This window comes from Caretta caretta, chromosome 2 (genome assembly GCF_965140235.1).
Source record: "Caretta caretta isolate rCarCar2 chromosome 2, rCarCar1.hap1, whole genome shotgun sequence".
Classification (NCBI taxonomy): Eukaryota; Metazoa; Chordata; order Testudines; family Cheloniidae; genus Caretta; species Caretta caretta.
The window spans coordinates 74,923,742-74,951,023 of record NC_134207.1 but is presented as its reverse complement, the minus strand read 5'-3'; the positions used below and the strand labels follow the sequence as shown (position 1 = coordinate 74,951,023).

General features: G+C 40.2%; 1 protein-coding gene across 2 annotated transcripts in view; it reads left to right on the top strand.

The window, feature by feature from the left end:
- Positions 1 to 27,282, top strand: part of MAPRE2 (microtubule associated protein RP/EB family member 2) — a 164,128-nt gene that overhangs the window by 110,052 nt on the left and 26,794 nt on the right. For both annotated transcript variants that reach the window (XM_048840602.2, XM_048840601.2), the window contains 2 exons: positions 4,900 to 5,045; positions 9,003 to 9,216. In XM_048840602.2, the coding sequence (XP_048696559.1) occupies positions 4,900 to 5,045; positions 9,003 to 9,216 (360 nt within the window). The remainder of the gene's footprint in view (positions 1 to 4,899; positions 5,046 to 9,002; positions 9,217 to 27,282) is intronic.

Sequence of the window (27,282 nt, the reverse complement as noted above, 5' to 3'; positions counted from 1 at the left end):
TTTTAAAGAAATGTGCAATCAACAGCAAATGTCAGCCTTAATATTGCATTTACTGAAACATTTTAATTGAAATTTAATCATTTGACACTTTTACAATCAACAGTTTCTTCTTCCATGCTTTTATTCTGACATAGAGGCCAGTTCCTTCCCCTACTACGGTTGTAGTCATCCTACTTAGCATTGTGGGTGTAGTCTTGTCATTTACATTTGAGGCATGCCGTGTAGTAATCTCTATGCAGGAAACCAAGAAAAAGCCGTCAGCGTAAAGGGCTGGCTGGCAGAGCAACTCAGCACACACTTCCACACCCAAGTTATGAAGACTTAGTGATATTCAGCTTTTAGATTTTAATCGCAATGGAATTTTCTCTCTTGGAGGGAAGGAAAATACTATTCATAAGCCTCCCATGGGCCAGAAGCAGTAATATTTTGGCATGTTAGCCTGATTCAGGACTACAGAAACCATCAATTGTAATGTCACGGTATGGGGAACTAGTTATTTTCTTCTAAATATAAATATTTAAACCAAATCAACTTCAAGTGTCTTTCTGCTAGCTGTATACAACAACAGAAGTAGGCAATACTGCTGTGTATAAAAAACAGTTGCTGTGCCACTTAATTTTAAAATGGGTATAGAATTTCTACATTTCTACTGATTGGGTCAAAAGTAGTGACCATTCATGTCTAATCAGCACAACCATGCTGGCAAATACTTTCTGTAATCTAGCCTCAGAATTTTAAAGAAGTCAATGACCGGATCAATATGCCAGAACAACAACTAATATAAGATTTACATAAAAATTCAGAATTAATTTTAATAATGGTTAAAAACCCTTTCTCATTCTGTTCCAGCATTGGTGCATCTACAAAATTCAATAACCTTTCTATTGCTATACTGCTGATTATAATTTCATTTAAAAAAAGTGGAGTGCCTGGTAATATTTTCAAAAAATCAGATGTGGAGGGGAATACAGTAGGGGTAGATGGAGACAGATTAACCATGAGAGATGATAGTTCTGATGTGGTTGTGGCTGGACAGAGACAGACTAACCATGAGAGACAGTTCTGGTGTGGTTGTTGCTATACTGTTTCCAACATCCACTTTTACGCTTTGTAAACTAGAGCAGAGAAGGTAAAGTTTTAAAATAAAATAAATGACAAGTGGTAAATCTGCTGTAGAAACCTTGTTCATGTAAATTACACAATAGCTGTAATAGTCTTTTTAAAATACAGTTTCATCATTAGAACTTTCAGCTGCATTAAAGGGACGCAGTTAACTTAAACTTGTTAATTTGAGAGTTAATACTTGACTACTTTTATCTGCCCCTGTGCCTCCTGCCACATTTTGTGATTTTTTTTTAATTATTTTTTTTAATTTCTTGCCGGTGGCTGTGCCAAAACTCTCCAACGGTGTGGGAAAGTGACTAAACTAACTAGGCACAAAATAATCTGTGGTACAACACTGTGCTGGGAAGCAAAGGGACATAGGATGCATCCTTACTTCCTGTATTATCCAGCAAGATAGCAGCGTTCACAAAGCTCAGGATATGAGCCCTAGCTATGTACGAGATTTCTTCTTGACACTTGTACTGACACATGTTTGAGCTCTGACACCACTCTCCTTTCTAGAGTTCCTAACGTACATCAGCTGGTGATTGTGACTTGATGTGAGTTAGTCTCTGACATCAAATTTGGCCCATCCTACTCCACTTTTGTATTTGTTACTGTAATGAAGCTTACTACAGAGGGAGTGTTCTGGCAGCAAACTGTGCTGTTATCGGAGATCACAGTTCAGGTCAGTACTGTAAAGTGGGTATGTTCAGCGTTTCTGGCATTTGGGTATTGCACAGAACCAGAACATCCTATTGGCTGATATGAAATACAAGAAAAACAACTACCAACATCAGAGGGAGAAGAGAACACGGGGACGCATCATCACAAAGGTTTCAAACCTAGTAAGCTGCTGCCCAGAGGGATGCAAAAGGAATTTGTTACCAGCAGAAACAATAAAAGATGACTTTGCAAACTCATGTATACTTACCAAATGACAACTATAAATAAAATGGTGAGAACCTCAGCACTGTGAATATCTTTAACACAAGCAGCTGTGCAGTGAGTGTTCAGGGACTCCTGGCAATTACCTAGGTGTTAGAGTATAAGCTTATATGTGGGGAGAGGGTCGGGAGGGAGAATTTGGCGCAAACTCCCTTTATACCATGAATCAGTTGCACAATTGACCCCTTAGATTGAACAAAGCAATCACTCTATATCTGACCTATCAGTCCACATCCTCAAAAGAAACCTGCACAACACTTTCAAAAGACACATCTGGGAGCTTTAATTCATAACTTTGCTAGACACTAAAAATCATGGTTTTAAAAAAGACACTGGACTTAGGCTTTATTTCAACCATCTGTAACCCACTAGTCCCCTCCCCCCTTTTTTTTTTGTCCAATGACTGCAGGGGTTTTAGTGGGCTACTTCACCTTGAATGGTCCTATGACTGCAGGGGTTTTAGTGGGCTGCTTCACCTTGATGAATGGTCCCTTAGAATACGTGCTAACTACTTATGCTAAATTGTCTGTTCAATCTAGTATTTAGCTGTGTTGCTCGCCGTACATTTCCCAGACCTGAAGAAGAGCTCTGTGTAGCTCAAAAGCGTGTCTCTCTCACCAGCAGAAATTGGTCCAATAAAAAAAATTACCTCACCCACCTTGTCTCTCTAATATCCTGGGATTGACATGGCTAGGACAACACTGCATACTAAATAAATCCACGTAGTAATAAATAATATAGTATAATCAAGTCAAGCCATCCAATACTATATCACACTACTCATCTTCCTTTTCAGCGATATTTCACATACTTTCTATTAGTGGACATTTATTTACTAGTTCCCATGCAATATAAAGGTAAGCTCTGTGCAATTAGTTTGCTTTACAAAGCTTTCTGTATGATGATGCACCTGCATTATCTGAGGTTTTTAACTTGCCACAAGGCTCCTGTTCTACAGGGATTCTTTATTTTATATCCTAAGCATACCAAAGCCATTGCAAGTAGCTAAATAAGAGGTTTCTTTGGAAATTCAAATCTTTCCTATAAACTCCACCCATAAAGTCAGTAAGTGTAAATATACTTCCTAAGAAATGCTGTGCAAAGAAGGTATTAAAAATGGCAGCAGTTTCAAGCACTGAGTCTAGGCTGTTGTCACAGCCTTGACAATAAGTCACATGAAAGCTTCATTTGTAGCTTATGTAACTCGTTTTCCTGTGACTCTAGCTCAAACTCTGTTGTTTTTTTCTTTTCTGGAAGACAGCCTCTCCCTCCCTTCATATGATGGTTGACTGAGTATAGAGAATTATGGGCCCTCCAGAACATGTTTGAGGCATATTGATAGAAAAGTGTGGTAGTTTTTTGCTCTGTTGCTATCTGTGGTGTATCTGTGCTTTGGCTAAATAGAGGATAATCTCGGATCCAACACACCTGTTACCTTGCAAGACTACTGACAATTGCTAAAACTTTGATTAAAAAAGAATATTTGTGTGACACTGAGCAAAATTGTCAAAAGCCCGCACCCAAGTTGTGCCTCTTAGACCTACCCATACATCAAGTGATTGCACAAAACAGCCCTTTTGATAAATACTATTTGCACAAAACGCTTAAAACTTATTGAGCAAATAGTATTTAATGTGCAATTTTCTGACTTGCATACACAGGTATATAGGTGGTTGAGCTTGTACGCATCTGAAAATTGACCTTAAATATGCTAATACGGTGGAATATTAATACGGTGGAATATCTTCCAGGTTAGAGGACATCACTGTTCCACAAAGAATCTGAGTTGAGATTTCCCTTCCCCACATTTTTAACACTTGTCACCAAAATGTCATGACATTTTCATGTCTTGATAGTGAAGATCCCCCCTTCCCCAATGATGGTGCTGCTGTGACATAAGGACCTTTTAAGGGAAAGGTCACTAGGTGTAACAAAGTATTACCTATATATTCCTAGTCAGTTCACCTTTTTTAAAAAGTTCCCTGCACATTTGTGTATTGCATATTTTTATCCCCTGTGGCTGGCATCTAAATTTACTGAACCCTCATGCTAAATTTAGTAAACCTGTTGTGTGAAAGAATTAAAACTGGCAGCACTAAAAGGAGCCCAATATCTGAACGCTTTGGGCAATGAGGTGACTGAGTGTCTCCTTATCCAAATGTTTCGTTTTTGAGCTTTAGAGGTGAAAAATTTCAGGATTTTTTTTGTTGGGGAAGGGGCGGGATGAGGGGGAGAAATGGCCTTAGATCCCATAATTCTGAAACTTATTTCCCGCCTGTATTCATGTCACTTTGGGTTTTGCTCTGTCTCATTTTAAGCCTCTACCTGATGGGGGTACTGAATAGGATTGGCTGCAAACTGAGCAAGCTACCTTATATCTCAGTGCCATTGATTTCTTTGGTTCCAGGAAACAAACATATTTTCCCTTGATCCAACTTTGGGAAGCTGTAGGAGTCTGAAGACACTTATTAGATGGCTTCCATTTAAACTGACAGCTAGGGACTTTATTACTTGCTGTACAGGCAGCCCTACCTTGTATAGGGAGTCTACTTCAGTACAACACCAGTTGTAAATGGAAGAAAGATTTACTTGCCTCAGTCACGGTCATCCTTTAGATGTTACACAATAGTGCTTGGTGCATCCAGACTGAATGAAAATAATATAGATATTAATAGGCCACTTACACTATTCAACATTGTAGTGGACAGATAGGCATTGGGTACATGGCACTAGAAATGAATTACAGCAGTAGCTAGTCAGCATGGTTACTTTCTTTTCTGACTATAAATGACACTTAGTTATAGCTGGGTGCATCAAGATTAATGTCAATGCATTTTCTTGTTATAGGAGCAGCTTACTGCCAGTTCATGGACATGTTGTTCCCAGGGTGCATTAGCTTGAAGAAAGTAAAATTTCAGGCAAAGCTGGAGCACGAGTACATTCACAATTTCAAACTTCTGCAAGCATCATTTAAAAGAATGAATGTGGATAAGGTAAGTTTTTAATATTTAAATAATTGTAATGTTTTACAAAACAATTTTCTATACTGGGTGATGTACAATGGACATTGGGAACCAAAATGAAAAATGACCAGACCTAGTTTTTCAAACTCTAAAACCTGAATTGGAGATCCCAGTTCTGTATTTAGATGCTCTCACTGGCATTTTGACGTCTAAAGTGGGTATTTGGGTACAAAGGCAGAAAATGTGTAAACCGGGACCCTTAGTATTCAAGGTGAAAAACTGGGCCCATAATAGTTAGCTGTCAATAATTTAAAAATTACCACTCATTAGGTCCCCGAGTTCACGAGAGGGCCTCGTAATAAAATGCTGTCCATTGGAAGATCCTTAAAATGAATAAATACTGTGATCCTCAGAAGGTGAGGGGAAAACTTAAGGTCATGTGTGGTGACACCCAGAATTCCCAATAGAGGTAAACAACAAGCATTCTGTATCTATTGTTGTATTGAATACTACTTACTCAAGGTAGGATATGAAGAGTTGTACATTTTTAACTATTGGAACAACTTCCAAATGATGGAGAATCCACCATGTTGTTTGGTAAGTCATTAAACCAAGATTAGATATCTTTCTTCAAACAAACAAACTACCTCAACCTCAAGATATGGGCTTGATGCTTCTGTGGCCGAATTGTGAAGGAGTTCCGGAAGTAGATGATCCTACTAGTTCTTCTGGCCTTAAAACATATGAAACTATGCAATCTATCCAGAATTTCCTTTGAACATTACCTATGAACAAATCAAACCGTGCCCTGCCTGGCTTAAATGTAGAAAACCTATAAAATATGTAATCAGCATTTTGTCCAAGCAGGTCAACTTTCCTAGCAAAATACACATTGACAAATTAAGCTTTTTTCAATGTTTGTTCTTTGTGTTGTTTAGTCTCTCACCTGTTGTGCATTATTTGTTCTGTAAAACTAAATATGTCTTTACTTTTCCTTTCCTTGACTTTAATCAGTCATGTTGACCCATCCTCTGTGTTCCCCAGGCTACTTCCCCTTGATACAGTCAGGTGTATATTCTGTGTGCAGATAGGATCCTATCACACGTTTTACTCAGACTAAATTTGAAGTGGTATAAAATTAACTGTTTCTCAACATGAATTTGCCCAGTTTATGTAAGCAGTAGCAACATGAGAAACTAAACTGAATAAAAGTGAATAAGTTTAAAATGCGGTCATGTTTCAGTTCTGCATGTACAAAATATCTATATTTGTAAAGGTTTATCCAAAAAAAGGTTTTATGCCTGCTTTTAACCTTTTTATTCTGAATCTTAAACTGTTTTTAAAAGCACTATATTTTGAATGAATGTTATAGGACTTTTTAATACTAATTCATTATTACCATAATGCTACAGGTGCTTCTGTTTAAAATGGGTTCTTTCAGCAAAGCATTGAAAAGCCTAATAAAGTTGATTGTCATTTCTTTTTTTTATAGGGAATAACCTCATTGTTTGCCAGTGTGTCATTAAAAATATAAACATAACAGACTGAGGGAATATTGTACAAAATGTGACATGATCTGTGAAGTACAGGCTAGCTTTTAGTTTTTTAAAACACTGTTGCCGGTTTAGCCTTGTAATTTCCATTCCCCCTGAGACTCTGGGCACCCCTTTTCCAGTTGAAGATTGGATTCTCTTCTGATCCACTCAACTTTCAGCAATGTGGACTGTTGCTAAGCAAGCCATGGTGGCACTTCCAGCATTCCTACAGTAGTCCTTATCTGCCCACTGAAACTGGGAATGGGAATTGAATCCTGATCTTCCAGAGAGCAGGGCAGAACCCTATCTTATGCTGCAGTATTAGGATTTAATCAGTTTCATTAGATTCTTCATGTTGCTGAAGAATTCACAAGATATTGATACAGAAGAAACTTTCTCACAGTCTCCATTATAGCTCATTAAAACTTCATGGGCAATTTCCCAAACTCTTGCATGTAAACAAACCATTCTATATACAGCATGTATGGAAGGGTGGGGGTTGGAATGGTCAGGTTAGTACCTCAGTATTAGAATGAGTGTGTATTTCAAAAATATAGGTGAGTTTGAACTCCATTGTGTCTTTTTTAAATCCACTGCTTCACTACAGAGGCGGTGAGGAGAGTGCCAAGGCATAGCAGTATTGGTTGGTGACACTCTTCTTGCACAGGACACAGGTGGGCAGAATGCTTCTGAGGATTTTGTGGGAGTGCACCAAGGAGCAGCTCCTTTCCCTTTTGGAGACATACAGTATCGTGGGCACCCCACTTTAAGAAAGATGTGGACAAATTGGAGAGAGTCCAGAGGGGAGCACCAAAAAAAAAAGTTCATGACTGATGAGGAAAGGTTGAAAGAATTGGGCATGTTTAGTTTAGAGAAGAGAGGCTGAAGGAGGATGACATAAGTCTTCAAATGTGAAAAAGGTTGTTATAAAGAGAATGGTGATCAATTGTATTCATGGCCACTGGGTGTAGAACAAGAAGTAATTGAAAAAATGTCCAGCAAGGGAAATTTAGATTCGTTATTAGGGAGAACTTTTTAACTGTAAGTTAAAGAACTGGAATAGTTAAGTTAAGAACTGGAATAGGTTATCAAGGGAGGCTGTGGAATCCTCATCATTGGAGATTTTTAAGAACAGGTTAGAGAAACACCTGTCAAGGATGGTTTAGGTATACTTAATCCTGCCTCAGGACAGGGGGAGCAATTAGATGATACCTTGAGGTCTCTTCCAGCCCTAAACTTCTATGATTCCGTGAGCCTTTTGCAGACACACCCAGCACTAACGGTGCTTACATAGGTTTGTCTAATGAGAACACTTGAGATTCTGTTTCCCCACCGTGAATACACAGGGCAGTGTGAAAGAGGATTTCCTGTGTTCTGAGAGTTCCTTGCACACCTACTCAGGGCAAGCCAGAATCTGACTCTTTGCTTTTTGAAGAAATTGTTCAGTTTTAGGACATACATCTGATTGCATGAAAATTTGTTAGTTAAAATCTTGGACAGACTCCCAGTTACTTGTTGTTAAAGATGGCAGTAGTTTCAGACTGGCTACATGCAGCCCAGTTGTCACTCAAACCTAAAAGGAGCATAGCTGAGGAAGAACAGTAATTAGGTCTGCACAGGCCTAATTTTAAAGTCCATCCCAAACTTGAGTAGCTCATGGCTGTCCAAATCCAACCAGAGAGTCAAGTTGTTTTCAGACCTGACCCAACCCAAATCTGACACTCCTCCCCCCCCCCCTTCCCAATCTGTGTCAACACTGCTGCCATTTCATCCTTGAGGTTTGGCCTGGTGGGGGCTCCCCACACCCTGTGCCCACAATCCATCTCCATCTACCTCCTGCTTGTGGGGTCGTCACAGTAGTGTCTGCATGTACCGGTGCAGCCGGCTGCCCCCGTCTCACTGCGCTGTGTGTGCTACAGCATAATAGATGTTACAGTTCCTCAGCACGCTCGCTCCATGGTGCACACAGCACAGCACGACCATGGCCAGCAGGAGCAGGGCACTCAGCAGGCTCCGCCACCTTGCCTCACCGACCTCATGGGCAGGAGGAGATGATGAGAGACTAACCGAGTCAAGCCCAAATGTGTTGGGTTGTTTTCAGACCTGAGCTGAACCCAACACTTGTATATGGGGTCCCATGGGGTTTGGGTCAGGTTGCAAGACTCTCTACTATGGTATCATAATACTGGTACTTCTACCTTTTAGAAGAACATGCACTATTGAGAGGTTAACTTAACGTTGTTCATGGAAAGGTACTGCTAGAAAATGAGTATTTAAAAGGGCTTTATATATATAGCTACACACAAAGCTGAGAAGACCGTAACCATATAACTCTAAATCCAGAGTGATGCAGGAGACACCACACTGGTAGTTAAATTGTTAGATAATTTGAGAAATATGTATGTACTGGCAATGCAGTGTTACTGGAACCGTTTACCATTGTATTTTACAGGTGATTCCAGTGGAGAAATTGGTGAGAGGGCGCTTCCAAGACAACTTAGATTTTATCCAATGGTTTAAGAAGTTCTTTGATGCCAACTATGATGGTAAAGAGTATGATCCTGTCGTGGCTCGACAAGGCCAAGATGCTCTTCCCCCACCAGATCCCGGTGAACAGATCTTTAACTTACCAAAAAAGTCCCATCATGCAAACTCCCCCACTGCAGGTATTGTAAATCTTGGAGATTTCCATTCCCATTTTACAGATAATGGTATAGTAATGTCTTAATCTGCTGTCAATAGCTTATATAAATATGGGGTCAAATTAGAAATGGTGTTTCAACAGCCACCACGCTCTTTGTGTTTGCATTTTGCACTATCTGGGGCTCACCATCCTAGATTACATAAATGGACTTTTTGTGGGCAGTCATTTTGTTGGTCTGTTTTGACTTGCCACATCATTACTGAAGATTTCGCGGTCTGGGAGATAAATCCCATGACTCCAGTGTACCTAATTTTGGAGACAAAGCCAATTGACTGTTTTGCTTCTGAGCCTAGGTGAAATAAACTACTCAAGAATGTAACAAATAGTTCCCCCCACCCCCCCATCTTCACAGGAAATTGCAGGCGTAGTCTGGTTTTCTGGTGACTGGAACACTTCCAGATCCTAAGTGCTCGCCCAAAAGCAGAAAATAGATTAATTTGTATTTTTAAATGTGCTGATCATTCAGACACAGTAATCTTCTAAGTGGGCCCCGTACAGTAATGTCCTATGTCTTCAAAGGCATCATTGATTTTTTTATTATTATTATTACTTGGCATGTATCGGAAATGGGAAAAAGCATCAAAGATCCATTTCACAGTTGTTCCTACACTATCCATAGAGAGTGTGGGTCACAAAACAGATACTTTTTTATCACTTTGACTAAACCAGGGAACAAGAGAGCAGCAGAAACATCTTAAAAATAACCCTAAACATGTAGTGCAATCTTGTTGCTTTAATCTGTTTTTCATAGTTTTGGGGTGAGAGTAAGTCCTTTCCCAGCCTGCTCTCAAATAAAATCCACACGCTGTTTAGAGTCAAATACTCACCCTTTCCTGGAGTTTACCTTCAACATTTACATTAACAATAACATAAAGTTCAACTCAAAACTCCACCCCAAGCATGGCTGCTTCTACAGTTCCTTCCTCAGTCCACACCTTAGATCCAAGAGCTGGAACGTGCTGCTCCCTACTCTCCCTTATATCCGTGTGGGGTTGAACCACCTACCTCCATGAATTAGCAACACTCACTTAACCCACTTTCCCAGCAAGGTCAACATCTGCTAGCGCAGTGGGGTGTTTCAGGCAAACACTGCCAGCTTCTTATGCTGGGTTTGTAACACATCTGCATTTTGGTTTTGTACCTCCTATATTTTTAACCTTTCGTTCTGAATTTCTGAGGAGCTGGTGCCTTTTGTGTACTTAGGGATGGCCATAGGTGTGTTGTCACATAGGGTGGGACATAGTTTTGATGCCCCTGAACGGCTAAACAAAAAAAAAACCCAACCTTATTAGGTGCGCACACACCCCACATCATTCCCGGTGATGGTTTGGCACCCAGGGCAAGAAACCTGATAGCCAACCCTATGTGTACTTCCCTGAGTGGTAGTTCCCTACCACCCTTCAAAAAAGGAAAATTGCTAAGTTCTATTGCTAATTCAAAGTGAATGGTTTTAAAAATACTTCTTATTAATAAGTGTAAGCTTAATGTGGATGGCAAAACAGACCATCTGCAGAGGGAATTCGTGAGTGTTGCTAATACCTGGAAGATTCTGAGGGAATGGAATAGCTTTCAGTATTTGAACTGGGCAAGAGAGGTGTGGGTGGTAATGCCATATCCTCAGTCTTCAGGCTGCTGCTACTTTGAAGAAGAAAATGAAAAGTGACACTGGAGGAAAAACTGAGACACATAAGACATTTCTCCAGTTCAAGCGTTGTGTGGGACAAATAAGAGGTCTTCTGACAATTTCTACACACTCGGGAAGTACATGGATTTCCTTTCCATTGATTTAAATATAGTCCAGAATTACAGTGTTTATCTGCAAAGCTCTTTTGATATTTTTTTCTACCAGATGCTAAATGGAGAATTTTTGTGTATTTAAAACATTTGTTGTCCATTATATCTAGAACAAGATTCTATGTTTAGTCAAAAGTGTTGGTAGCTCATTGGAAAGTAGGTTTAACCCATTGAGTAACGTGTATTTTAGTTTCACCAATATGTCATGTGTTAAGTCATGTAAATTGCACTGTCTAAAGGAATAAGGTCTCTTATTGGATGAGAATACTTACACTTCCCAATATAGTCCCAAAAGGAATATATCCTATGTGTATATATTAGGGCTGTCAAGTGGTTAAAAAAATTAATCACGATTAATCGTGCAGTTAAAAAAAAATCACGATTAATTGTGCGATTAATCGAACTGTTAATAATAGAATACCGTTTATTTCAATATTTTTGGATGTTTTCTACATTTTTAAATATATTGATTTCAATTGTAACACAGAATACAAAGTTTACAATGCTCATTTTATATTTATTTTTGATTACAAATATTTGCACTGTAAAAAAACAAATGAAACCTAGCATAGGCAGTGCATAATGGAGACTGTGGGAGGCTAAGTCTCCCCAAACCTCGCACCGTCGTGGTGGGGAGTGGAGACAGTGGAAGATTTGGGGCACTCTGAAAAATTTCCCTCTATCACAGCCCCAGGGCTGGAGGAGCTCTCACTCCGGAGCTGCAGTGGGGGCACAGGCCTTTTCCGATCTTGGGGTGGTGGGGGAGGGAGTTGGTGGGGGGCCTGGCCTCACAGGGAAAGAGGCAGAGTGGGGATGGAATTGGGGCAGGCCCATGGATGAATGGAATGGGATGGGGCTGCAGTGGAAGGGGGGAGGGGCTCCGGGCTCTGCTCTTCAGCCAGGGAAGAGAGCTCTGCCATAGTCCCAGCAGAGCTCTCAGCCCTCCCTCCCCTGGCTCCCCCCCCCCCCCAACTCCTTTGGCGAGGGCCACTGGGGCGGGGGGCTGAGAGCAGTGAGTGGAGGCAGGCCCTCGGCCGGAAGAGGTGGGCAGGGGGCTAGCCTCCCCAAGGGGAAGCGTCATCCACCACCCATAAAACCTAGGATGAGAAACTTAAAATTGCAGATACTAGGGCCTGGCAAAGAAACTACAAGAGCTCCTAGGCCCCTTTCTGATGCTCTCCTGAAGTAGGTAGGCAGCGGAGTGATTACTTGGATTATGTCAGTGCAGGGACTGCCCTGAGGATGTAGTTGTGTGAATGGATATTAATTGCATGTGCCTATAAAGATAGCTGCATTCTGTCCACTGCAATCAAATCATTTTGTGGGATTTTCAGATGCAGTCAGCATTGGTCTAACTTTTGTTCCTGTTGAAGTCAGTGGTAAAACTCCCATTTACTTACGTGGGGGCATAGTTAGGTCAATGCTGCATGCTTTTGAAAACTTTACCTTTAATGCTCTTTGCATGCATGGTGCATTGTATTAAGTTGCTTTTAAAAGCAATGAGAAATAAAGCAGATGCCTTTTTGACTATTAACATTAGTTTGCTCGCAAAATGCTAAATTATATGATGAGTATTCTCCCACTCTTCTACAGGACTAAAACTGCTCCAAATGTGTGTGAAAACTTCATTGGTCAGATTTTCAAAAATGCTCTCAAATTGTTCTGTAATATCTGCACTTGTATGATTATCTGCTTGCAAATGAAGATAACCATTGTACATGCAAAAACATTGATTTTTATAGTATCTCAAATTTTTGGCATTTCACAAAAATACTAATTAGACTCTCTGAGGTATGAGTGTGCAGGTAAGCACATACAAAAACTTCTGTGGATATAGTTTAGAAGGTCCCTTCTGAAAGTTTGGATGATGCTGGTTCAGGGTGGGTCCTGAGGATGCAGGTCTGTGTGTGAATGCTGACATATAGTGCTTAGTGTGTCAAGAACAGGATAGATGTGGGGATATTAAAACTTATTTTTAAAAAATTTTAAAAGTATATGTTTCCTTTTAATTCTGGTTAATATCTTTCATAAATTAGTCAAATAATTCCAAGAAGCCTGAGTAATATATTTAGTAGGGCTGTCAATTCATCGCAGTTAACTCACGCAATTAACTAAAAACAATTAATCACGATTTAAAAAAATTAATCGTGATTAATTGCAGTTTTAATCACACTGTTAAACAGTAAAATACCAATTGAAATTTATTAAATATTTTGGATCTTTTTCTACATTTTCATATAGTATTCTGTGTTGTAATTGAAATCAAAGTGTATATTGTTTATTACAAATATTTGCACTGTAAAAATGATAAAAGAAATAGTATTTTTCAATTCACCTCATACAAGTACAGTAGTGCAATCTTTGTTGTGAAAGTGCAACTTACAAATGTAGATTTTGTTGTTGTTGTTTGTTACATAACTTCACTCAAAAACAAAACTATGTAAAACTTCAGAGCTTACAAGTCCACTCAAACCTACTTCTTGTTCAGCCAATCAGTAAGACGAACAAGTTTGTCTACATTTACGGGAGGTAATGTTGCCTACTTCTTATTATTTATAATGTCACCAGAAAGTGAGAACAGACGTTCGCATGGCACTTTTGTAGCCGGCATTGCAAGGTATTTACATGCCAGATATGCTAAACATTCGTATACCCCTTCATGCTTCAGCCCCCATTCCAGAGGACATGCTTCCATACTGATGACGTTTGTTAAAAAAATAATGTGTTAATTAATTTGTGACTGAACTCTTTGGGGGGAGAATTATATGTCCCATGTTCTATATTACCTGCATTCTGCCACATATTTCATGTTATAGCAGTCTCGAATGATGACTCAGCACATGTTGTTCATTTTAAGGACACTTTCGCTGCAGATTTGACAAAACGCAAAGAAGGTACCAATATGAGATTTCTAAAGATAGCTAGAGCATTCGAGCGAAGGTTGAAGAATCTGAGGTCCCTTCCAAAATCAGAAAGGGATGAGGTGTGGAGCATGCTGTCAGAAGTCTTAAAAGAACAACGCTCCGATACAGAAACTACCGAACCACCAAAAAAGAAAATCAATCTTCTTCTGGTGGCATCTGACTCAGATAATGAAAATGAACATGCATCGGTCCGCACTGCTTTGGATTGTTATCGAACAGAACCCATCATCAGCATGGCTGGATGTCCCCTGAAGTGGTGGTTGAAGCATGAAGGGACATACGAATCTTTAGCGCATCTGGCACGTAAATATCTTGCGACGCTGCCTACAACAGTGCCATGAGAATGCCTGTTCTCACTTTCAGGTGACGTAACCAAGAAGTGGGCAGCGTTATCTCCTGCAAATGTAAACAAACTTTTTGTCTGAGCGATTGACTGAACAAGAAGTCAGACTGAGTGGACTTGCAGGCTCTAAAATTTTACATTGTTTTATTTTTGAACGCAGTTTTTTTTGTACATAATTCTGCTTTTGTAAGTTCAACTTTCATGATAGAGATTGCACTACAGTACTTCTATTAGATGAATTGAAAAATACTATTTCTTTTGTTTTTATACAGTGCAAATACTTGTAATCAAAAATAAATATAAAGTGAGCACTGTAATTGCTTGACAGCCCTAATATTTAGCCACCAATAAATCTATATAGATATAGATAGATTGAAATATTATCTTTATCTACCTAGTTGGCAGAGACACTAATATTGATTTGCTCCACAAAATAACATTTTCTGTTTAATCAGACACTTATCATGTAAATCTTTTAATTATTATTCCTAACTAATTAATATTTTTCCTAACATTTTGTTCTGTTTTTTCAGAAGTACAAAAAGATTTAGCTGTGAATCTCCCACTAACAAAATTAAACTGCTAAATCCCTAAAGGCTGCTTTGAAAATTTACCCCTAAAAGGTAGTTGTAACAAGCTAAAATTATTTTCAATGTGCCTTAATCTGATGCCAAACTCTCAGAGCCAGATGGAGTTTGGCATCTGTTTACCATTTCTGTAAATAGATGTTTATCATATTTGTGCAAATGCTACGGTTGGTCCCCAACTAGCATTTAGCAACCTACGTTTGGTTTGGTTTGTTTGTAAAAAATTAAGAGCAAGGAGAAATATAAAAAGAAATATTAACTTTGTTTCAAAAATGAGTGCTCCAAGGAGGTTTCTCTGACATCTTCGAAGAGCAGTCACTCTTAAAAGTCAGGGCAGGTCAAGGATAATGCAGCTTGGAAATTGCAGCATAAATAGTTCATTGGGACTAATCTTCTGTGCCACCCTCATGTTGCCTTCATTCCTTGGGGAGGCAGAGCCAATTTGTCAAGAGCTGATATATAGTATGAACTATGGATGGAATTTGATAATTGTACCTTTCAGACTACCTGAAGTGGCAGTACTCTGGAATAAGGAGCCCCACTTCACCACATACTGTTCCCACTGTACAAGGGGAATACACATGCGTGTTTTCATAAGGATTGGTACCAACAGTATATATTCCATTACAGGCTTCCCGCCAGCACCACAGGTTCCTCACAGATAGTGCCATCTGCCAGCTCAATATTGCTCAGGTCCTTTAACCTCTTATAACCTGTTTTTTCCCTTATGCTGTAGTAAACAGTCAACAGATGTAGGCTCAAAGTTGTTGTGAGGGATTAAATACAACTTTTTTTTTGTTTTGTGCCAATTTTAATTCTGCCTGTAGAAAATAGTCTGATCGGGTTGTTGGGATTTCAGCTCAGCAAGCTTATGTAAGCATTCCCAAGTGTAAATCACACCTCAATAGGCCACCCATATTTTCAGGGTGGGGAGCATCAAAAATTTGTGGACAAAAGACAACTTATTAAGTAAACAATTTTATTAGGTTAAAATTCCAGAAGATTCTTCAGTCTGAAGGATGTTTTGCCTTTTGCTTTGAAGTATCCTGTGAGAATTGGATGGCTAAAGCAGTGCCTGGAAAATACTGGAGAGTCACATGATGGCTAAAAATAAGCACATCTATGACAGGGAAAATAACCAGGGCAGAATTAACTGTTTGTCCATGAATGTTTACAGAGAATGAAACAGCCATCTGAGGCCTCTTGTGCAAGGAGAACTGGTGTTCTTTATAATGCATTATGGAAAGAGAAATATGTGAGATATGTTTGCATAGGTTATGGCATCAGACAATGCTAGGTGTGCTGTAAATTAATTTTTCGATAAAAATATTTTTTCTTTTTTTATTCTTAGTGTACTAAAACTTAAATTTAGCTGTTAGTGACATGTTGACAAGCATGGAGACTTGAAATAGCAGGAATTACTCAAAGAATTAATTTCTGCCATCTTTTCTCTCTCCTCTTTCCTTCCCCATCAAACCCTGTTGCCACCGTTCCTGTAGGTCAGACACAACTATACAATCACATCTGTTTTCATTTCAATATATAGTTCTTTGACCCTTTCTCATGTTGTATTGTTGCAGAAGATGTAGAATGCTATGGAGGCATAGTCTGTACAGGAGATGCTGAGAGGGCATATTCAGAAGTTTTTGTTTGTTTTTACTTTAAAAACTTGGTGTTTGGAGTTCAGGAAAGGAGTTGGAATACCATTGGATGAAATGTTCCTTTCACAGAATCGATACAGTACTGACAGTGCAGGCTTTCCTGTTCCACCTTGATACGTAGGAACCAGCTGTAAGAATGAGAAGGTAGTTTAGTTTCCATTTGTAATAAAAGAGGGCCAGCAAGGTTGCTCCAAGGTGACATGGACTACTGTTCTAGAAACTGGACTGAAAACCTAGAAAAATAGGGCACTATCAAGATGCTATAAATTATAAACTGTACCTTTAACATTGGTCTTTCTCGCGTCTCTTACTTTTTTCTAATCTCCAGTATGTCAGTGTAGTTCTAGTTGAGAAAATTTGTTAATCAACTGTCTTTCCCTCCGGGCAGTTTTTTTTCAGACCTCCCTTTAGTGATGCACATTGCTATATTCTGGATATATAAACAAAAAAAAAATCCCACCGATATCGTTTACAAGACATAATGGCCAATTTAAAATGGCTCCTTCTGCTGCTACAAAGTGGTTGAACACATTTTACATAAACCATCCGGTGGTAATTAAGGCGAGTTGAAAATTTTCCATCAAAACTGTTTTCTGGTGGAAAATTGGATTTTCAGTTAAACAATTTTTTCATGACATTCAAAAATGTCAAATTTTCCTTGAAAAATCTAAACTAGAAAAGCTTATGGTTTATGATTGAATTTTTGGTTTTAGGATCAAAAGTCAAAATTTTCCACAGGGCAATAAACCATTTTCCAGCCAGCTCTAGTGGTAATATCTTTCTAAATGGCTTTCCCAATCATTTTCAAATTGTGGTCTACAGAGCCTCTTCCATCACAAGGAGGAAGTATGTATAATTGAACTCCATCAGCCATACCCCATCCCAGAAATCTTTAACTGTGCATATACTGGCTCACAAGTAGAGATTCCAGCACGTAGTCCTGTTAGGTTGCTGGACTCTGTTTACAAAGACTTTCTTTGTCAGCTGTATGGTAAACACAGTCAGTGTGGGGTTATCAAATTCAGCAGGCAAACTCAAACTGCAAAGAGGCCAAGAGCAGTGAGCGTTGAAGGCAAGGTGAAGAGATTTGTTACTAATGTAAAGTCCTACACCGATGGAGAGGAAATAAATAGCACCGCTAGCGTCAAGCACCTGAACCTATTGCATTAAAGCAAGTTTATTTGAACTTGTCTCTATAATAGTGTCCTACTACTTAATGTAACTGAGTGATCCAGCCACCACGTGGAATGGGAGGTGCGGATTAGGGTTGGGAGAAAAAGTTCTCTAAAGCCTTCCTGTCTTAAGTTCTGAACAATTGTGAAAGTTTGAGAACCACATCTATATCCCATTACCGATCTGACTTTCACATGATCCAGAGGAGAAAAGATCCTTAGTCTCTGCTAAGTTACTGGAGTGTACAACCATGATAGTTCAGCATATTACTTATGTTAAGATTTACTACTTTGAACTGTAACATTTGTTTTAGACCAGCTGCCTCCATTCTTGCCTTCTACTTTGAATGCTCAGTTAAAGATTTTACTGGAAACAATATTTTTTTCCAACAAATCCCTCCATGATGCCTTGTAATTTACATTCCTGATGGATTCAACTGCTTCAACAACAGCAAAAAAACTGCCTGAAGTGGCAAGCAGAGCATATGTGCTCTTTGATTAATATCTAATGAAAGGAGTTGAAACTGCATTGCAAACACATATATGGGGTTTAATGTTTATTATGTTAGGTTCTAATTATACACATGCTGAAGTGGTTAATTATATATAGCTCTAGGCTTCTTACATGGTGTTCTATAATATAGAACAGAAGTGAGTTATTCAGAGAAATGGCCAACATTCAAAGTCACATGCTGAGTCTCCTTTATGATACACTTTTAGGCAGAGTGGTCACACTTTGCCCAGCTAAAGCTGCTTTGGCAGCTTGCTGCGAGCATAGGAGCATACCTAATTTTGTCTAATATTAAGCAAATTGCAGCCACCCTTTTTTAATGCTAAGGTGGAAATCAGACTATCAATCCACATAGATAGTGCTCCAATTTGATCTAAGAGCTCTCCAGTGGACTATGTCTAGCGCAAAGACTGCACTTTGGCCAACCTATATACAGGTTTCCAGATCTGAGAATAGCAGCGTGCACTAAAATGCTGCGCTGTAACTTTCCCTTGTGGACGCGGTGGAAGTGAATGATTCATGCCCACAGCATCCACATGGGAGAGAGACAGCACAACATTTCGATGCACAGTGCTATTCATACCCCTTCAGGCCAAACTGTGAGGCAGTGTAGATGTATCTTGAGTTATGCAAGCTCATTTCCTTTATGTATGGGGCAGATTTAAGAAACAAAATTTAAGATTTTAGCAATAGCTATGAAGTTTGGTCTGAGGATGTCAGTGGGTGGAAAAGGGGCCCTATACAATGCAGTAGGATTACAGTTCTTCTGAAGACTGAGGATTAGATTTTTGTCTTGGGTCACAAATGAAATGAGTTAAGTCTCTGATCCCATTCAGCAGGGGAGGGTGTCATCACTCCAACAAACCTGTCACACAGTTGAGCAGGCTCCTGCATGTCCACTGAGCTGTGAGGGGAAGCATGCATGAGCACTGATTCCCTTGTCTTTAAAACAAATGTGTGGGTGAGAGGGAGTCTCTCAGTAATGATTTAGTTAGTAGGGAAGCTGTTAATTCAAATAACCTTTTCTAAAGCTTAATCTTCCTCAAAGATTGTTTCTTCTCAGGAGCATGTCACCAGTGTAATTTCTTATTTTAGCCCTTTTTAATGAATGTGACAGAAGAAATACTGCAGTTAATGTGAGTGAGTCCCAAATTCCACGCAAGCAGTGACCATGAATGATGCCACAGAGTGCAATGTTTTGGCATGTCCCTTTGCACTGCATTCATGCAGTTGTCACATGAGCAGAACTTCATAGCATTTTCCACAAATATTGAACAAGTTACTAATTACTGACATAGCTTCAGAGATAATTTGACCTTGAGGCAGTCAGTAGTTGGGGTATTTTGTCTGTAGGACTACAATTAAATCCCAGAAGTCCTATTTAGACAGAATCCTGGACCCATTATTTTGAATACATCTACTCAGAGTATTAAGTGACCTGGCATTCTTATCCCACATTTTTGTAGTCAGCAATGAAAGGTTTGGGATTGTAGCAGTTTATACAAAATTTAAACATTTTTAATCTGCACATAAAAACTCCCGTTTAGCAAAAAGAAAAGAAAATAGAAGCTGTAGTGGGAAATTCTTCAGCATAATGAGACTGATAGTAATTAGGTTTTTAGGGCATCATAAATACACTGCTTGATAATTGTAATGTTTGTAATAGCTACTCTATCCAATTTATGTTACATTGTCAAGATAAAAATAATTCCTGTCTTTATTAACGATATATTAAATTATCTTACACCGGTGGTGGTTGTATTGCCAGGTACAAACTAAAATGAACTGAGTGTTAATTCAGCCAGCTGTGATGCTGCTAACAAGCTCAGTGACATGGTGTATTTAAAAACTGAGCTGTGAGCTAACGTAAAATCATAACACACTGTGTCAGTTTTGGACATCTAAAGTTAATCCTGTCTGATTGGGAGTTGAGGCTGCCTGATAGCATCCCAGCTGTTGATAATGAAATGCCTCATATACCAGTGATGATTGAAAGAAACTGCTTACATGACAGATATGTAGGGGTGTCATTTAATTGTTTTCATGAATCTTCCTTTTGAAAATACAGTTGAAACTGTCATGGACTGCTGCCTAGGCAGGGAGCTATAGTAGATATTGCTATTTATTTCCATAGCACGAGCAAAGTGCCTAGTACTTTTGCAGGTAATGAGATATCCCTGCTACCCAAAGAATAAATTTATAGTTAAAATGGACCACATGCCGACACAGACCAGGCTTGAGATTCGAGGCAATAAAAACTACATTAATTAACAAAGACATACACAGGGCATGTATCTTGTTAAGCTGTTTGGGGCAGGGACTGTCCTCTTTGCTGCATATCTGTCCAGAGAATATGTAGTACAGTGTGGGCCTGATACCTGATTGGTACCCTTGGATTCCATAATATACAAATAAATAATAATTCAGTCACATTGGCTGGAGTAAGTGCACAGACAAAAATTAATAATGAAAGTAAAATACTCTTTTTCTCAATAAAGAAATAAGAAGGAAGTCTGCTGCTATTCAGCTCTGAGGAGATATTATCCTATTTTCTGTGTACTGCATCTTTAAATGTAAGGACTTTGCCTGTCTGCTGGGAGAATGAAGAGAGGTGGGGAGAGTGTTGAGGGCAATTCAAGATGGAGGATCTTAGAGTTGAGAGACTGTGCTCAGTACCATGGGATTCTGGCTTGGAATCCTCATGCTAAAATAAATCATCCTGACTGGAAGAACATGTTGGCTATTTGTGTATGGAAAATATAGCACCTCTCCACAGGGAATTAATGGAGCTCTTCCAGATTTACAGTGGTGTAAATAAGTGCAGTATTTGCACTCCTAGTGTTAAATTGTGCAGCTATTAAGTCTATCAAGGTTTCCCATTGTGAGTCCCAATTTCCAGGTACTTAGCTGATAAAAATGGTCTGGGCTGAAATATTGCATTTAATTGTAGTTCTAGATTGGAGCCGTTACACGTTTTTATAAAATTTTGTTTCTGTTGGAAATTCATTTCCCCGCAAGGGCTTTCCCTGAGGCCAAACAAAAAGAGTAAATGTGGAGGTAAAACTTACTTTGATGCAAAAAATTTTCAGTTAGAATTTGCTGGACATCCTCTGTTATTCAGATTTCATTTTCAGCTGTCTCTAGTTCATGCCATCTGGAACGCTCAGATTATTTAGCTTTTTTTTAAAACGACAGTACTGATAATGGATATCAGAACATCCTGTTTGGTTAGGGTCTGATCCTGAGAAGTAAGGAGCATATCTAACTCCTGCTGACTTTAGTGGGGTTTGAAGTGCTTAGTGTCACTCAGGATAAGGAATTAAAAAGCCATAAACTTAATATTTTAAAGCATAGTCCTTTAATAACTCTTCTGCTTGTGAAAGATGCTGTATGAGAAGTGTTATCAAATGATCTCTAACCACAGGCAGGAGACAGTCTGAGCTTTCCCAGAACACCCCACCATAGTGCCTCAAATTGCAATTGACAGAGAACATCTAGAGGTGAGAGAGTAGGTAGATGACTGTGCCTGTTCAGTCCATGCTCTCTGCACATACTCAGTCCATGTGACCTTATGATTAGAAGTTTTATGAGATGGACTTAGGCTATATAACATCAAACGTTAACTTCTGGTCATATCAACATATTCTCTGTCCAGTGATTTATGTGTTTCACATCCCATACCTAGGGCCCTACCAAATTCACAACCACGAAACACGTCATGGACCGTGAAATCTGGTCCCCTGATGAAAACTGATCTTTTGTGTGCTTTTACCCTACTATACAGATTTCACAGGGGAGATCAGTATTTCTCAAATTGGGGGTCCTGACCCAAAAGGGAGTTGCAGAGCGATCACAAGGTTATTTGAGGGGTGTTGCAGTATTTCCATGTTTACTTCTGGGCTGCCTTGAGAGCTGGGCTGCCGGAGAGCGGCGGCTGCTGATTGAGGGCCCAGCTCTGCAGGCAGCAGCGCAGAAATGAGGGTAGCACTACCATACACGCCACCCTTACTTCTGCGCTGGTACTGGCAGCCACTCTGCTTTCAGAGCTGGCCTCCCAGCCAGCAGCTGCCTCTCTCCAGCTGCCCAGCTCTGAAGGCATTGCCGCCGCCAGAAGCAGCAGCGCAGAAGGAAGGGTAGCAATGCCACAACCACCCCTACAATAACCTTGCAGAACGCCCACCAACACACACACGCACACACACACAAACACACACCCCTCCTTTTTGGGGGGGGGCCAGGACCCCTACAATTACAACACCATGACATTTCAGATTTAAATCACTGAAATAATGAAATTTATTATTTTAAAAGTCCTATGACCGTGAAATTGACCAAAATGGACCTTGAATTTGATAGGTCCCTAGCCAGACCCGATTACTAATTCCTAAAGTTATACCATCATTTTTTATGGTGGTCTTCTAATGGGATGAGTTTTTGCCATTGTAGGTTGCAGTTGGAGATAATAAGCCTTGGTCTTGATATGCAAAAAAGCATATTCAATTATCTTCCGGTAACAGCTATCTAATTGCATGTGTGTTGCTTTTTCAGTGGGTGGCTTCTTCTGTTCATTGTATTCTGCTCTAAAATGTTGTAACCCAAGACGTTACTGGACAAAGTGTGTGCATATTGCACTGTCTTGTCACTTCTGCTGTCTCCTGTTCATCTGTAAATTCAATTCAGAAATGCCCTCTTGGGTTAAACATCCATGAACTTACTGCTTCCTATACATCAGACCATGTATCCACCTGATTTCTGTACTAGCACTATCTGTACATTACAGTGTACTATAGAAGTGAAAAAGGGACTAGTTTCTGGAACTCCTTCTTTCCAAGCTATTCAAATCTTTTCAAAACCTCTGTTCATTTTAACCTCTGTTCATTTTAACCTGTGACTCTAAATCATACTCGCCTTGCCTGTCTTCGCCCCAGTGATGCATCTTCACATGCTGCATTTCTGTCCTCTGATTGACTAGTCTGCAAGGATACACATTGTACTTGTTTTCGAAACTTAGAAACTTCATCTTTCTTTTCTGTTACTTTTTCTCTTTATGTTTTTAAGTTTTATGAGTCACTGCACCAAGTTTGATGAAGCAGTGCTTGTTAATAAGGGGGTCAACTTCCCTGCAAAGGGTCTAATATATTTCCAGGGAAAATGAAGAAGATTTTTTCCCCTTTGCCTAATCCTTTCTGTAAGAAATATGCTCTGTGTGTGCATTTGAAGACAGACACAAGAGGTAGAGCTCCAGGTTCCATGAAGGCTGCCTTTACTAGCAGTTTTACAGTAATCTGGTCAATCTGAGCTAGTTGTATGCACTGTGACTATGATTGGTCCCATCTGGCTATGTTGCCTTCCTGATCTTCAAGAAGTTTTTGCTGAACTCTTAGTGGAAACAAGCCAGGAAGGAAAAGAAACAGGCTGTCCTTGCCCTAGCTTTTAAAATATGCACCCTTGTTCCCACTTTAAAAAGCTTACCATGTATCTGAGGGGATTATTTATCTGGTCCTTATGAAGGAGTAAGATTTAGAAACTCTGATGAAAGAATTCCTAGTCTACGTATAAAGAACTGGAGTACTTGTGGCACCTTAGAGACTAACCAATTTATTTGAGCATAAGCTTTTGTGAGCTACAGCTCACTTCATCGGATGCATACTGTGGAAAGTGTAGAAGATCTTTTTATACACACAAAGCATGAAAAAATACCTCCCCCCACCCCACTCTCCTGCTGGTAATAGCTTTCTAAAGTGACCACTCTCCTTACAATGCGTATGATAATCAAGGTGGGCCATTTCCAGCACAAATCCAGGGTTTAACAAGAACGTCTGGAGGGAGGGGGTAGGAAAAAACAAGGGGAAATAGGTTACCTTGCATAATGACTTAGCCACTCCCAGTCTCTATTCAAGCCTAAGTTAATTGTATCCAATTTGCAAATGAATTCCAATTCAACAGTTTCTCACTGGAGTCTGGATTTGAAGTTTTTTTGTTGTAATATCGCAACTTTCATGTCTGTAATCCCGTGACCAGAGAGATGGAAGTGTTCTCCTACTGGTTTATGAATGTTGTAATTCTTGATATCTGATTTGTGTCCATTTATTCTTTTACGTAGAGACTGTCCAGTTTGACAGTATGTACATGGCAGAGGGGCATTGCTGGCACATGATGGCATATATCACATTGGTGGATGTGCAGGTGAACGAGCCTCTGATAGTGTGGCTGATGTTATTAGGCCCTGTGATGGTGTCCCCTGAATAGATATGTGGGCACAGTTGGCAACGGGCTTTGTTGCAAGGATAGGTTCCTGGGTTAGTGGTTCTGTTGTGTGGTATGTGGTTGCTGGTGAGTATTTGCTTCAGGTTGGGGGGCTGACTGTAGGCAAGGACTGGCCTGTCTCCCAAGATTTGTGAGAGCGTTGGGTCATCCTTCAGGATAGGTTGTAGATCCTTAAAAATGCGTTGGAGGGGTTTTAGTTGGGGGCTGAAGGTTTTAGTTGGGGGCTGACCGCTAGTGGCGTTCTGTTATTTTCTTTGTTGGGCCTGTCCTGTAGTAGGTGACTTCTGGGAACTCTTCTGGCTCTATCAATCTGTTTCTTCACTTCAGCAGGTGGGTATTGTAGTTGTAAGAATGCTTGATAGAGATTTTGTAGGCGTTTGTCTCTGTCTGAGGGGTTGGAGCAAATGCGGTTGTATCGCAGAGCTTGGCTGCAGACGATGGATCGTGTGGTGTGGTCAGGGTGAAAGCTGGAGGCATGTAGGTAGGAATAGCGGTCAGTAGGTTTCGGGTATAGGGTGGTGTTTATGTGACCATCGTTTATGAGCACTGTAGTGTCCAGGAAGTGGATCTCTTGTGTGGACTGGACCAGGCTGAGGTTGATGGCGGGATGGAAATTGTTGAAATCATGGTGGAATTCCTCAAGGGCTTCTTTTCCATGGGTCCAGATGATGAAGATGTCATCAATATAGCGCAAGTAGAGTAGGGGCGTTAGGGGAAGAGAGCTGAGGAAGTGTTGTTCTAAGTCAGCCATAAAAATGTTGGCAGACTGTGGGGCCATGCGGGTACCCATAGCAGTGCCGCTGATCTGAAGGTATACATTGTTTCCAAATGTAAAAAAGTTATGGGTAAGGACAAAGTCACAAAGTTCAGCCACCAGGTTAGCCGTGACATTATCGGGGATAGTGTTCTTGACGGCTTGTAGTCCATCTTTGTGTGGAATGTTGGTGTAGAGGGCTTCTACATTCATAGTGGCCAAGATGGTGTTATCAGGAAGATCACCGATGAATTGTAGTTTCCTCAGGAAGTCAGTGGTGTCTCGAAGGTAGCTGGGAGTGCTGGTAGTGTAGGGCCTGAGGAGGGAGTCTACATAGCCAGACAGTCCTGCTGTCAGGGTGCCAATGCCTGAGATGATGGGATGCCCAGGATTTCCAGGTTTATGGATCTTGGGTAGTAGATAGAATATCCCAGGTCGGGGTTCTAGGGGTGTGTCTGTGCGGATTTGATCTTGTGCTTTTTCAGGGAGTTTCTTGAGCAAATGCTGTAGTTTCTTTTGGTAACTCTCAGTGGGATCAGAGGGTAATGGCTTGTAGAAAGTGGTGTTGGAGAGCTGCCTAGGAGCCTCTTGTTCATATTCCGACCTATTCATAATGACAACAGCACCTCCTTTGTCAGCCTTTTTGATTATGATGTCAGAGTTGTTTCTGAGGCTGTGGATGGCATTGTGTTCCGCACGGCTGAGGTTATGGGGCAAGTGATGCTGCTTTTCCACAATTTCAGCCCATGCACGTCGGCGGAAGCACTCTATGTAGAAGTCCAGTCTGCTGTTTCGACGTTCAGGAGGAATCCACCTAGAATCCTTCTTTTTGTAGTGTTGGTAGGGAGACCTCTGTGGATTAGTATGTTGTTCAGAGGTACGTTGGAAATATTCCTTGAGTCGGAGACGTCGAAAATAGGATTCTAGGTCACCACAGAACTGTATCATGTTCGTGGGGGTGGAGGGGCAGAAGGAGAGGCCCCGAGATAGGACAGCTGCTTCTGCTGGGCTGAGAGTATAGTTGGATAGGTTAACAATATTGCTGGGTGGGTTGAGGGAACCATTGCTGTGGCCCCTTGTAGCATGTAGTAGTTTAGAAAGTTTAGTGTCCTTTTTCTTTTGTAGAGAAGCAAAGTGTGTGTTGTAAATGGCTTGTCTAGTTTTAGTAAAGTCCAGCCACGAGGAAGTTTGTGTGGAAGGTTGGTTTTTTATGAGAGTATCCATTTTTGAGAGCTCATTCTTAATCTTTCCCTGTTTGCTGTAGAGGATGTTGATCAGGTCGTTCCGCAGTTTCTTTGAGAGAGTGTGGCACAAGCTGTCAGCATAGTCTGTGTGGTATGTAGATTGTAATGGATTTTTTACTTTCAGTCCTTTTGGTAAAATGTCCATCTGTTTGCATTTGGAAAGGAAGATGTCTGTCTGTATCTGTACAAGTTTTTTCATGCAGTTGATAGATTTCCACTCCATACGGCTAAATGCAGTGCCTTGCATAATGACAGGTTTCAGTCACCTACTACAGGACAGGCCTAACAAAGAAAATAACAGAACGCCACTAGCCGTCACCTTCAGCCCCCAACTAAAACCCCTCCAACACATTATTAAGGATCTACAACCTATCCTGAAGGATGACCCAACGCTCTCACAAATGTTGGGAGACAGGCCAGTCCTTGCCTACAGACAGCCCCCCAACCTGAAGCAAATACTCACCAGCAACCACATACCACACAACAGAACCACTAACCCAGGAACCTATCCTTGCAACAAAGCCCGTTGCCAACTGTGCCCACATATCTATTCAGGGGACACCATCACAGGGCCTAATAACATCAGCCACACTATCAGAGGCTCGTTCACCTGCACATCCACCAATGTGATATATGCCATCATGTGCCAGCAATGCCCCTCTGCCATGTACATACTGTCAAACTGGACAGTCTCTGCGTAAAAGAATAAATGGACACAAATCAGATATCAAGAATTATAACATTCATAAACCAATCGGAGAACACTTCAAT